Source organism: Caloenas nicobarica, chromosome 3 (assembly GCF_036013445.1).
Source record: "Caloenas nicobarica isolate bCalNic1 chromosome 3, bCalNic1.hap1, whole genome shotgun sequence".
Taxonomy (NCBI): Eukaryota; Metazoa; Chordata; class Aves; order Columbiformes; family Columbidae; genus Caloenas; species Caloenas nicobarica.
The window spans coordinates 89,126,937-89,141,131 of NC_088247.1; the positions used below are offsets into that span (position 1 = coordinate 89,126,937).

At 37.5% G+C, this 14,195-nt stretch overlaps 1 protein-coding gene across 2 annotated transcripts in view; it reads left to right on the plus strand.

Moving 5' to 3' along the window:
* Positions 1–14,195, plus strand: part of ZFAND3 (zinc finger AN1-type containing 3) — a 140,930-nt gene that overhangs the window by 90,817 nt on the left and 35,918 nt on the right. For both annotated transcript variants that reach the window (XM_065631299.1, XM_065631300.1), the window contains 2 exons: positions 55–234; positions 10,597–10,662. In XM_065631299.1, the coding sequence (XP_065487371.1) occupies positions 55–234; positions 10,597–10,662 (246 nt within the window). The remainder of the gene's footprint in view (positions 1–54; positions 235–10,596; positions 10,663–14,195) is intronic.

Below are 14,195 nucleotides of genomic sequence, written 5' to 3' on the forward strand. Positions count from 1 at the left end.
TTGGATTATTAGATTGAGCAAGTGGGATGACATATGAAATCTTGGTTTTGATAGATTTCCAGAAGAAGCAGCCAGATGATGACTCTACCCCCAGCACAAGCAGCAGCCAGTCAGATTTGTTCTCTGGAGAAACGAACAGTGACAACAGCAATACCTCTCTAACCACGCAGGCCGCTAACTCCAACCAGCAACTTTTGACAGAACTGAATGTAACTTCACCAAGCAAAGAGGAATGTAAGTGCACAAGTCCTAAGTGACAGCAAAGGAGGCATAAAACATTTTAATTTTGTTCTCAGGCTTATGTTTTACTGACCCCCTTTGCAAGTCAAATGGCCTGTGTTTTGGGCAAAGGGAAAGATAAGGAGTTATTCACAAAATAGACATTGATGGCTTTAACTGAAGAACAAGTTAGAAGGGGTTGCAGGAGTTTTTAACGAACTTTACAGCTGTTTGAACTGCAGTATACATTTTAATTACAATTTCGAGGCACTGTCATTTTGAGAAGCTTTTTCTTGCATTGCTGGTAAATTAATATATATATTCTAGGATAAACACCAATGTCTTCTATATTTTTACTTTAAAACCTTTTGGTTTTTAATAATTGCAATTGCACGTAGCACTGAATGTAATGAATGTTTGTCTAGACTGCTGCTAGGTTACATGCATAAAACTTAAGGTTCTTGTGGTGATCCATCTCTTCTTCCATGACCTATCTTTCTTCTTTGTAAGGCAAAAGTTCTCCCTGAAGGTAAGTTCAAATGTTAACAAACACAATGAGATTAAGTAGTCTTTTAAATTATGCTGAAGCTCTCTATATATTCTGTACCTAATATGTGGAGTTTTAAAATTTGCATTCTACAACTTAAGCTCAGCAGTGGAATTTGTAGTGTGATTTTCCTCCAACTGTAGCTTTATTTCTGAAGATTCTTTAAGGAGAGAATGCTGCTTGAGCTGAGTTTGCTTGTACCTCTTGGCTGGTAAATAGATGTAGAAACTGCAAGAAAAGCATACTAATTTTTTAGTAGGGAATCTACTAGAGCTGCTCTGATTCTTTAACATTGAGATAACTGCTCGGAAATAATGCTGACAAAGCACTAGGACTAAAAAAAAAATCTTTTCTATGCTACACTTGTTTTCAGTTATGTTAACTGTTTGCATAGGATGGTTTTGCTGAGTTGCCAAAGTATTTATTCTGTTTACAAGTATGCAGACTTTGCATATATATTCTTTTTACTTCTGCAGATTGGCTGTGGACAAAGCACAAAGTGTCATTTGGGGATTGTGGTAATTTATTAGACTAACTGAAATAAAATGTTTAAATGGAATTATTGTTTTCCGTCTGTATGTGAGAATATTGCCAGAAATACAGCAGGGTTCAAATGTGAATGTTCTCATACCAGTTCTGTAACTCTTGTCTCTCCTTCACATACACAGTTGCTGCTGAGCACCCGTCATCTCTTCCTTCTGTCCAGCGCTTCTTCAGGGGAAACCTGTAGTCTGCTGTAAAAACAAGGCCTTAAAACAACCTTCCTAGAGAATTCAGCAAAACATTGTGCTTCAGCAACACATTTGGGCCCTCACGGGGCAGGGGGTTTCAGCACCTCTGCTCGCTTGTTAGCCAGGATCTACTACTTGGTGTTACAGGGCACTTTGCCGCTGCTTCATGTGTCAGGTTTTCTGAAAATTTGTTCAGTCAGGACTTAAATTGTGTTACAACAAAACATTTCTGTTGTGGCTGGGAAGGTCTTGGGGATAAGTGGGAAGGTGATTACAGGGATGGAGAAGAGGGAAGGAAATTAAATAGTGTCCTTCATCTGGAATTGCTGTAAGCTTGTGAACATACACTGAAGGTGATGGATATTAGGCAGCACAGCCTGCAGAGAGCATTTGAAAATATTACCTATAAAAAAAATTCTTTGACTTCCTGCTGGGGTGATTTTAAGTGAAATACAGGGGGGAGATTTATTTACAGTTTGAGCTCCCTCTGTCTTCTCTCACATCCCCACTACTTCCTTAATGAAGCTTAATATAATTTATCAGAAATAATTATACACAGATGGAACTTTTCTGATGGATAATAGCCTCAGCATGGAAGATTCTTTCCCGTAATGAAGAATGGTGAAACTTTAAATGTCTTTTTGATTTTAATTTGAAGGTGTCCTTTTCTGTGCCATATTTATTTATTTTGCAGCAAGTTCTACGAAGCATGCACTGCTCTCATTACAGCTTTGTTCTTCAAAGAGTGATATTTTACAGTGGCGTGTGATGATGTACAGCTATGTAGTGGCCTGAACAGAATTGTGGTAATTCACCAGAAATCAATGTATGACATCATTATGCTAATCCCTATCAAAGTGTGAAAAGATGGGAGTACTCGGAAAGGATTCTTGTGGTGCATTCCACTCCCCTTTCAAGCTTTTCAGAAGAGTCTCACATCAAGGCATTTGCCATAGTACTTGAGTCCATGGGTAAACAGATTGTACAGAATTACAGCGAGTCATTTCGGTAATTAACAAATTCCATTCATGTTACAACAACTGAAGAGAACCATAGAAATCTCATGTGGTAAGATTCATATTCTGTATCAGAGAAAGTGAGGGGGTTTTTTGTACTTTTTAAAGTAACCGTTTGCTTTTTTTATCACAGAATGAATGATATAGGATAAAAGTTCCTTGGACTAGATTTTGCAGAAATTCAGTTTGACAATATGCAAGTATTTCTGCCTTTCTTGTTACTATTTTGATTTTCTGTGAGATTTGTATTCCTGAGTGTCTTATATACAAAACCAGTTGTAGTGACTTTCCATCTCCTGCCACCCCCAGTTCTGAACAATCACCTACCCCAGTGTCTCCTTTGCAAATTAATATCTCTTCCCCCTCATATTTGAAATGTAATTCTCAGTCTCACAGTTGCAGTCAACAAAAATGTTTTTTTCCCTTATTCACATGTGTTTAGTTTTGATGAAGTATTGCTTATCACCAATTTAAAAAAAATGCTGTTGCAATTTTAGGGGGGAGAACATTCTAAGATTTCCTTTTTTTTTTTTTTTTTTTTCCCCCCCCACTTCCCTGCCCCGTATGCCTTTTTCTATCCAGAACCTTCAGGTCTTATCAGTTGCAGTAAGTTTTCTGAAATAAACCTTTGCGGACAAGAAGTATATTGGTATAGCTTTACTAAATCTAGATTTGTGTGGATTTTTAATAATCTGTTAACAGATGGTTGAATCAGTCTAAGTTTTGTTCTTCTGCTGCTTCATGTGCAGATAAGTTTCTCTGTTCAAGTTTTTGTACAGTTTTCGTCTATTCTGATTTTTCCCTTCATCTTCTCCCTGCGTTTAGGAGGTCCTAATGGTAGTTATTTCAGTGTCCGTCACCACGTGGGCTGGTTGCTCTCTCAAAGGTTTCCTTTTCTTATTGAGTGGGCAGGGATTTTGTTTATTTTTAACAGACAAGAAAAAAGGGGTTTGACAATGGCCCTCACTTCTCTCTCTCCCTACCTCTGGCCACCAGCATTCTTTAGGAAAATCGGCTTATTAGAGAAGGTTCTATGCATTTTGGTAAAGAAAAGGTCACACTGCACATGGAATAATTTTGCTTAGTTTCAGGCCTTCATTGCTTTCTTCGGGGCTGTCACATTATTTTTCGGTCACTGTCTGAGTAGACCTAAACCTGACACTGTGCAGGTTTAAAACTAACTGTGCTGTTATGTGACAGGAGAAATGTCAACGTGAACAACTCTGACTTTGGCAGCTGGATTGGATTTGATATTTCAGTAGTTCTTAGCTTTAGTTGCCATGATTTTATTTAATTATCTGCTTAACTCTTCCTGGCCAGCTTGAATTAGCAAGAACCACAATTGAAAAAGGACAGAAGGAATATCTGATGTTTCTAGAACAGTTAAATGCTCTACATTTCTACATCGAAGACTTATAAGGAGACACAAAAGATCTGAGATATTGCTGTAAATGTCAAACAATACATTGGAGATTTCAGCCCAGAAAGAAGGTGGTGGTCACTGGCCACACTTTTCCTCTGTGTGTGCTGAATTTTAAATGCCTAGATATGAATTTGCAGGACTGAATATGTGTAAATTTTGACTAGTCATCGTATACCCTCCGGAATTTGAACTGTTGCATGTCAAGCTAAGTGTTTAAAGCATCATTAGTTTATCAAAAACACTTAAATTGGCAAGACAAGTTTGAAGAATGCTTTTGAAATGTTATTTTATGAAGCATTTGCATGTGCTATCTATTGAGATACCGGGATTATAAAGTTAATTTAGTGAGGTTACTTTATGTACATAAAGTGTGCTGCATCTGAGACAGAGATGCACCAGGCTTCTGTAAGAGATCTCTGGCAGAAGGGTGAGAGATTGTTTTTTTCTGCTGCACCTGTTGGATGTTTATACTCTGAATTTCATGGCTTGTTGAAGCATGACTGTGCAAAAAGCCACATATGCTATCGTACTAGACAAAATAATGATTTTTTTTCTGGTTTTGGAATTTAAAAAATGTCAGTATTTTCAACATAAGTTTATGAAAAAAATTGTAAACAAGTGCATCCTTTCTCTTTTTTTTTTGTCGAATGGCCTTTTCTCTGACACTATGCAAAAGATTTCTACCAATTTATAATGACTTCACAGTTTTTGCATTTTGCCTGGGTTTGTCAGCAGAGTCAGATGACAGCTTTCCTATGTATGCTCTGAAAATACTTCATATTTTGCATTAGTATTGTGATATCCTTAATTGTGTTTTGAGCCTCTTAAATAAGGAGGTGATTTCTAAAATGACAATTGTTCCTGTATGCTGTCCATTATATACTTTTCTAAAGGCTCTGGCTTTGAGAATTCATTCATTCATTGCAGTAGAGGTCAGGATGGAACCTTTCTTTTTTTTCTTTCAATTCTGGCTATGGGTAACTTTGGTTTTGGGCTTATCTTTGGCTGAAGGTTATGTGTATACCCACTTCTATAAAGTATTGCATGTATAAAGAGACCCAGCTAGCTGCCTGGTTTTGTCTTGTTTGTCATAGGTGGTTGTACAAAATAATTTGTTTCATTGCTAACCTAATTTATTCTGATACTGATTTTTGGGTTTTTCTCTGATCCCAAAGAATGCAGTAACTGTTAAAATTATGCTGAGCTACTAAACTAGCCTACCTAACTCACAGGATTTAATATTGCTATTAAAGTTGTACCTAAACATAACTGAGAAAGCTGCAGATAGGTGGTGATGATGATGATGATGAATTCTCATTTTCTTTATCAACTCACAAGATTGTCACGTTCTTTCATCTTGTACTCAGTTTTGTTTGTCTTGTATCAGAGCAAGGGGGACCATAGCTCTCATATAGAATACGCACCTGGGTGTTTTTTAATATTGCAGCCATCTTTGGATTTCTATGCCACAGAGTAAGAACCAGCCATTTTCTCAGGCTTTTTATTTTATTAAGTTAGGTAATAGTAAAAGGTGTTTTACCTCTTAAGCGTTCTTTTTTTAGCCTTCTCTTCATTAGATGGTGTGTACAAATAGCCTTTTGGTACTGTTTTTCATATTAAAATTAACAGTAATTCAGTTTTTCATTTAGAATATTCATCACAAAATATTTTTTTTTAATTTAGTACTGCTGTAAACCCTTTTTTTCCTGGTAACTTGCAAGAATGCTTTCAATTATAAAACCATATGTAGTTGTGAGCTGTATGAGTTGTCTTTTGAGAAATACCACTAGTATTAGGTGTCACTACGGAACATACATGCAGTTAGAAACTTGAACAAATCAGTGTCTAGTAGAAGTGTCACCTTCATCATCATTTCATGGCGTGAGGATCTTTCTGTGAGTTTCAATCGAGTCTCAGTTTCATTTAAAGAATATTTCTGATTCTTAAGCAAAGAACTGACCCATAGATTTATGAAATGAACACTCCTTTCCACATCTCTGGCATGATGATTTTGAAACATAACGAAGACTAGTAGAATAGTACCACTGTTAATTGTTCCCTCTGATTCATAGTTGTTTCACACTGCAGAGTAGACAGTATATCCTAGGGTCCCATTTATTAAAGTGAAAGGACCCCGTGGAACATGAAACAGAAACACAGTCTCATAAGAAAAATGTGGGTTAGAGCAGCACAGCTATCAAGGTTACATAAAAATTATTTATAAAATTATAATTTAACTGCCAGTTTCAAAAGCACATTTTCAAACTTCAGCTTGCACCTATAAGGTAGGAAAGTTTCATGTCTATTTTACAAATGAGGAAACTGAGGAAAAGCAGGTGAGTGAAACAATAGCAGGGGAAAAAAAGGGGAATCTGAATCTTGTCTCTATTTACTTCGTTATAGTTGTTAAGTTTACCAGCTGTCCGCAGCAGCACAGCAGTCCAGGTTTCACTTCCCTCTCCAAAAGCTGCACGTAGATAAAAATCCACGAAAGTAAATAACAGCAGATTTGTAAAACTAGAATTTAGAAGTATTTGTGATACAATCCTCTTACCTGTTTAGTAATAACAAAGCTTAAATTATCATGCGGTTTACCCATTCTGCAGCAAAAAAGCAGTCCTTAAGTGCTGTAAAATTAATTTGCTTTTTTTCCTTAAAGAGAGTTATTCTGCCTGTGCAGACTGAATCTAGAGACTTATGTTCCTGTTTGTTTATGTATTGATGTTTGTAATCAATGGCTGTTTTCAAGCCCAGTTGTGCAGATTAATTAGATTATGTCTCTACCAATTCAGGAAACACACAACTAGATTACTGGTTTCGACAGGTTTCCAAAGGTGGGTTCTTTCCTATATTGCCAATAGCCATGAAATTCTCCCTGTCCAGGCTACAACGCTGCTCTCCAAGGAAATTCGGCTCTTATTTATTACCCTCTGCTGGCCCAGTGCGTGCAGGGAGTTGGGGAGGAGCCATCGCTGTACCGAAAGCTCAAAGCAACCCTTGGATGTGCTTATATCAGTCTGATCAAATGTTATTGAGCTTCAGCCTCCTTCACTTATTTTTCACGTTTGTTCATTATCTGGTTTGCAGTTTTTGTGTTATCTGTAATTGGTTCAGTGTATTATTTTAATCTTAGGCTTTGTACTCTTGTACAAGTCTGGTTTCATTCCATTCTGCATCTCTTCCTCTGCTTGGTAAGTGCTTCTGAGTGCTGCTCAAACACACCTGCCACAGCTGCTCTGGGTTCAAACTCAGTGCTTCCTCGAACAGCAAAGGAAGGGGGGTTGCCCTGGTACTTCACTTATTCCTACACAGGAGGTTCAGCCTGAGTGGAGTCACTTCAATTTGTGAAGACTCCAGGAAGGGGAAACAAGAAGTGACCCTGACTCGGGGATGTCCTGCAGGACAGGTGGTCCTTGGCAATTGTTACCGTCTTTCAGGAAGGAAGGTGGACAATGCAGAAAAGCATTCTAGAGGTCAATATAAATATATAGAAATTATAATAGTCTGTTACAGTAAATAATAACAATATTAACACACATATAGAAAAATAAGTAATACATAGTATTTTACTACTTTAGGGAGTTAGCAGAGAAACTGGATTTGAACCTGTTTTTCCAAATTGATATATTTAGAGTACAGTAAACAATAAGTTACAGAAGGGTAGGGATATCAGAAGCCACAAACATAGCAGCTACATTAGCAAGACCTTTTCTTTTAATATGTAATAGTGTTTGAGTTACAGGATCTTGTTTTGTCCTTTTTAATTCTCTGTTTGAATTTACAATCTCAGTGATTTTCGCAATTCTAATTTCTTTAGTAGATTTTAGTATTTTTGCATTTTTAATCATCTTCTCTTGGGATTACATTATTGCTGGGCAGTGACTGCTTTTGTTTGGATGGGGAGATGCAAATGCCAGAAAGCATACACTGGAATAAAAAAAGAGCAGAAGCTATTGTTTAGTCTGTTAATTGGATATAGAGTAGAAAGATATCTTTATTCTTCCATTTTAATCTCTTGTGCTGAGAAAAATATTGCAACCTGCAGCCCTGTGGGTCATGTTAAAAGCTAGACGTGTCGCCTTTCACTGTTCACTGAAGTATTTTATATACCACAATTAAATTCCCTTGAAACACTTATTTTTTGGGGAATGAAAGTGCAGGTCTTTCCTGAGTCATGCTAAGTAATAAGTCTACATATGTGTATAGCCAAGAAGGACCAATGTGTTAGTGTACATGGCTTCCCTTTCATGCAGAATTTTTATCAAAGTTGTGGGGAATATACTGTCTGGTTTCAAATAATACAGAGCTGCCTGTATTCACCATTATGTATACAAAAAGGATTCAACGTAATGACTTCCATGTAGAATTGCACGGTCAAGCCTATACTACATAGCATTGAATTATGCATGACATTTTTAATGGTAGAACAAAAACAGTAGCAGAAGGAAATGCTGCAGAGGACGTGCCGCCTTTGCTGGTTGTTAGGCACTGGTACACGTGCGTGCAAATCCCAGGATATTCTTTGTTGAAACTCTGGTGCTGGGCTATACAAATCAAAGCTATATGAAAGTAATACCTAATGAGGGGAAATTAAATAAAAGAAAAACTCTGACACAGGGAAGTGCAGAATACATACCAACTTATTGTACTTTAGAGAGTGAGAAATAAAGATCCTTTATATTTAGTTGGATGCTGAAAGTATCAACTAGTTTAAATATTTACTATACAGTAATTGCAAGGATTAGTCTTATTTGATAGTCCACAGTGATGATGCCTGTCAATGTATGTTCAGTGAAATGGGGAAAATGTAACTAAAACTAAAGAAAAGCTGCAGCATCTTAAGAGGCAGCTGTGGTCTAAAATCAGTTCATTGAAATTCCATACCCTGTTGTATATATTTTGGTATATTCTGTATCCTGTTATAGATATTGTTTACACAAATTCAGTATTGAAAATGAATACTATACACTTGGTCTTTGAAAGCTGAAACTGACTTGACAGACCTGTTGTGTAGTTTTTTGAATATTGGAAGGGTTTCAATAGGAAACTGGGTAAGGGTTCTGATGCAGGATGGGTTTTCTTCCCGAATGCAGTAAACCCTAGATTAGGCACTTTTTGAGCCTTTTACAACAGTATTACTAACACGCAACCATTTCTAGGTTGTGTTTGGTCATTTCCTGGGTCCTCTTCATTTCGCTTAACATCAGGCCAGGCCCTAATGAGTAGCCTCAGTGTTTGTCTGCAGGCCGAACACGGGCTTCCTGGCCTTTGTAGCCTTCTCTTTCAAGATTACCTGCTCCATGGTTATAAAATGGTGTATGTTGCTGGGGGGGACTTACTGGGAGAAAACTCAAGAAGTTTATCAGTCCTTCTCTGGAAAACAGAAAGTGTAAAACTTGTAAGATCTTTGCTCCCAAGTGCATTTCATTGAAATCACTTCACCAAAAATAATTTCCTCAAGTCTTTCTCTCCCAATTGCAGAACTTTCTTTTCTATTTTGTAGTGTTAAAATGCTATGAGGGTAGACAAAGTTACCTAAGACATGATACTGAAAGTAGAAATGAAAGAAAAACGTGAAGGGGAAGCATCTCGGAGAGAAGCAAAAAGAAAGAGTTTACTACAAGGCCAGACTTGAAAGCATTTGAAAAGAGAAAATCATTCTCAAAGCCCAAGTGCTGCTTTCCAGATATGCAAAGATTGAAAAAATATTAAGGGAAAAAGTATATTTCAGAGCGTGAAAACTTATGTTGAAGGTTAACATGTCATGCTAAGCTCTGTTGTATTGCGAGTGTATCAGTACTGTATCACCAGCAGTCCCATGCAAACGTGATTATTGGTATTTTGATAGCCAAACTTTACTAGATCTCATGTAATTTCAGGCTCTCTAGCATCATCCAATTTATAATATCCAATTATCGATGCTATGATGTGTTATTACCACTGGTAATGCTACTGTTGATTTGTCTTGGCTTCACTATACGGGGGGGTGGTTTATTTATTTATTTTTACTACGAGTTACTAAGGATACTCAATTGGCTGCTATTTTACCAAGATCTCTGGAGAATTCTTCAACGATGATGCATGTTAAGAAAAAAAGCCAGAAAGCAATTTACTACCAAGTAGATAACAGATAAGTGGCCAACAGTCCAGAGTTCAACCAAAAAAACTTAAACATGGAAACAGTTTGTTAGCATATGCTTGTGCCATGCTCTGAAAACATGAGAACAAGATAAGAGGCAAAGTTGTTATCTCACTGGAGTCAGTGACAAGGTTGGCATCAGGGAAGCTGTCACTTTGTCATTTGCATTGCTTGTGAGTTAGTTAGATACATTTCTAGCTTTGTTCCAACATAAAAAGTACTTTTGTCAATGCTGGAAAAATTGCAATTACAGTGTGTATTTTCCTAAAACTGCCTCTTGAAATGTTTATAAAGTATAACATAACTTGTCTTTTTGCCCCAACTTGTCATCTATTTTTTCAGTGCAAGACATATCCATATTTGACTGGGAAGGAAATACTGAGAATTGTAGACTACTTCCCAACATGTTTTCCAAAGACAAGTGCTCCTCAGCATTTTGTATTCCTAAGTATAGTCTTGATGTGGTTGTAAATGTTCAATAGAGGTGGTATTTTGAGACATATGATCTTCTCTGTTTCCAGGTGGGCCATGCACAGATACAGCTCATGCCTCATTAACTACACCAACCAAAAGATCTTGCGACTCAGGTACGTGTTTTGTGGGGGTTGAGGAATTCGGTTTTGCATGATACGTAGCTGTATGGTTATAGTTTAATACTCAGGGGTAGTAACTATATCTGGTGAATGCCAAATAAAAATAAATACTGGTGTTTTGCTGTCAGAAACATATCTATATATAAAAGGATTTGTATGGCAGATAGTTCATCTCAGAGTCCTGTTAAACGTAATTCCATATATAGGCTGTGTTTTCAGTAAATCTTTGTGAACGTAAGACATACAGGAGTAATTGGTTTGATTTAAGTCTAATGATTGTGATTGTGTTCTGGAAATCCCCTCCTTCAAATGTAAAGTATTGAGTAGAAAACTGTTTGGAGTATATTGACTCGACTTTCCCTGATCGAAGATGCAGTATAGACAGCTGATGTTTGCACTGAGACTAAATTTTACCTGCTTTGGGTCCTTTTGATGACTTTACTTCTACATGGAGGACATAGATGGATAATCTCTCACAGCGCTAGTGTTAGTAGTGATGCGTCGGGTCATTGCCAGAAGGAGTTGCTTCTTCTGCAGCGGATCTGTCACGAGGAGCCGTGTGAGCGCTTGTTCAGGCAGGCAGCCCAGTTACCCGCATTGGCTCACACCTTTTTCAGGCTTTGGTTTTGTGCTGCTGAAGGACAGTTCGTGTGATCCTTTCCACCAGCGCCGCTGTGGGAACCCATAACTGCCTGTGGGGTGGTGGGGGCTGGCGTCTAGGTGGTTGTTATGTGTTAGCAGCCTGTGTTGCCAAAATAATTTTTGCCTATATTTGCACTTAGGTACCAACCAGTTGAGCTGTATTGAGTGTGTCAAAAGGAAGAGTGTTGCTGTTTGATTAAGGGCTCTTATTCTTTCAGGAGTTCAAAGTAAATTTCCTCTGAAATCACTCCTTTAAAAAGTGTTTCATGTTGCTCTATGTTTAGCTGAACTGTCCTTGTACCATATGTATGTGTTGTTAGCTTGCCAGCGAAGGTGTGATGCTGCAAGTTGGCTTGGTCTGCAGTGAAGGAAGCTTAAAGAGAATCTACATTACCTTGCACTTGGTGCAGGTGCAGACCTCTCAGTGTGTGATAATCTGTGACAATGCTGTGGGAATTGCTTGCCAAAGAACTCTCTGAGTTTGGCACCGGAAGATACTGAATCCAGCTTCTCCAGAATAGGAAGACTGGGGATTTTCTTTTCTATATAGCCATGGAGGTGGACCGAAACAAGACCAAATGTTTGCCACTGTATCTCTTGCAAACTAATCTGCTTTGCTTGTGGTATTACTAAACTGTATTTTCTTTATATGGTAGCTGTTGTAATGTTTAACTCTGGTTTTCATTGCAGGGTCATTTGAAAGCTTTCGATGATGCTATAGATACTGAAAACTGAGAGTACTGTTTGAATATTTTAAAAAAATGTGCTTGTGATTAGCAAAAAGGCAAGTAAGTCTATTTGGAGTGTCAAATGGCAACAGTAAAAGCTCCTTAGAATAAAGCAGATGAAGCTACTATACATGTTGAAAACCATCCCTTAAATGGTTGGCTAACTTTGCTCGGTAGTTCTCTCATTTGCAGTTATGCTAACGTTTGGTCCCTACATGTTTGTATGTTAATCATTTGGTGTGTTTAGCAAGAAAACAAGGAGATCATCTTAATTCGATGTCACATTTCGTCCTCAGTCAACTAAACCTAATGGTTTTATATTACCTCATTTTCCCCAAATGCTTTTTACATTATTTGCTCAGTGATCTGCATATTTTGTTTGTAGTCCCTTACACTAATAAACCTGTTACCAGGAGTTACAGTTTTCCTCTACAGAGCTTGAATTTTCAGCAAACTTTCATTTTTAAAATAGATTACCATGTTTTCAAAGTCTGTATTTGGGAATCCAGATATATATGGGAATTGACAGGAAAACATTGGCCACAGAATAGTACCCAGAAATGGTGTGACATGTTCAGGCATCAGCAGCGGACTATGTAGGTGAATATTTCACACTACATTCACTTCAGCTTAGTCTCCCTTCCTAGGAAGTTATTTAAGTGATCCAGGCAACGTTTGTCAATACTACACATTGTGTTTAAGCTTCTTTTCTGCAAGTATTCTACATTTCTTCTGCTCTGAAGAGCTTTGAAGGAAGAATGATTTGGTGGAATTCATCTGTGTAATTTTTTTCCTCCTTCAAGCATAGTTTTTCCCTATAGTCTGCCATATATCAGCATTTGAGACAGAAAATTAGAAATTTGACCTACTTATGTTGTATGCAGGTTCCCATCAGGAGGATATTAGGGAAGACGTAAACCTTTCATATTTTATTAGCATTAATGTAACCATTGAAGAAAGATCAAAACAATAAATCTGCCAAGACACAGGAAAAGTTCTCTTACAGACAGAGGAGTTTTTACCTCATGTACTTGTCAACTTGAATGCTGGAGGAGCTGTTCAGATAAAAAATTGTGTTATGACACCAAATTGTGGGGTTTTTTTTTCTTCCTCCTCTTCGCCAGAGTCATCGCTGTGGTATAAAGTATTGCTATTGCAAAGCGTGCCCCTAGGACAAGGATTCTAATGAAAAGAATGAATAAAGCCTTGCAATCATTAGTTTGGATGATGCCTCAAAGGTTTTTGAGAGCCAGTGGTCTGAAGATTTTGTAGGAGAAAAGATGGGACTATGTGGCCTGTTGTATAGCTTTGTATGTACTCTGATTGGTTTCTTAATGGTTAGGTAATGTTATGATTGATGGCAGATACTTTGAGGCTTACTCGAGTCAGTAGGGCATCCAGATCCCATTTATATTGGGTGCTGGTGTTGTGAAAGTGCAGTACTAAGTGGCATATTACTCTTGTTTTTCTGCTGTACAACTAAAGATGATTTAAGATGCAATTCTAAACAGCCAGATTTTAAAACATTTTCATGCAGCTTAAAGAAACCTGGAAAAAATCAGTGGAACTGTGTGAGTACACTCAGTTAAGTTTTAATTGTGCGGTAGGGAGAGTACTAGAAACAGGCAGATAAAATGCGGTAATGATACAATCAATTCATACATTATATCCATAAAGTCGGTGAGTTTTTAAGTACTTTATTTCTCAGTAGCAGTTTTTTATGAGAAACATGCATCTTGAATATTCTGTATAGTTGTACGTGCAGATAGCTTGCATTTTTTGAGGCTATCTGTCCTACATGGGTGTGGTGGTATTTTTATTGTGCAAGATTACAGTATCTGTCTCATTGATCACTGCTTTTTCTAGTTTGACATTTGAGTCTAGAAGATGCAAATAATTATTCCACAGCTTGAGCAAGGCAGTTGAGCAGGTGTATGATCCCTTTGAAGTTTTGAGTTTGTTGATGTTCTTATGCTAAGGCATGTGCTTGACCATAGCAGTGCCAGAAATCCAAATGCTTTGAGACTGAACCCATACAATCGAGAAGACAGAATATTAGGAGCTATAGAAGGGGCAGGTTGTGGAAATAGAAGTACACAGATTTTCAGCCAGAGCCAAAAGCAAGAAACCATTACTTTTGTATGATCATTTTTTATC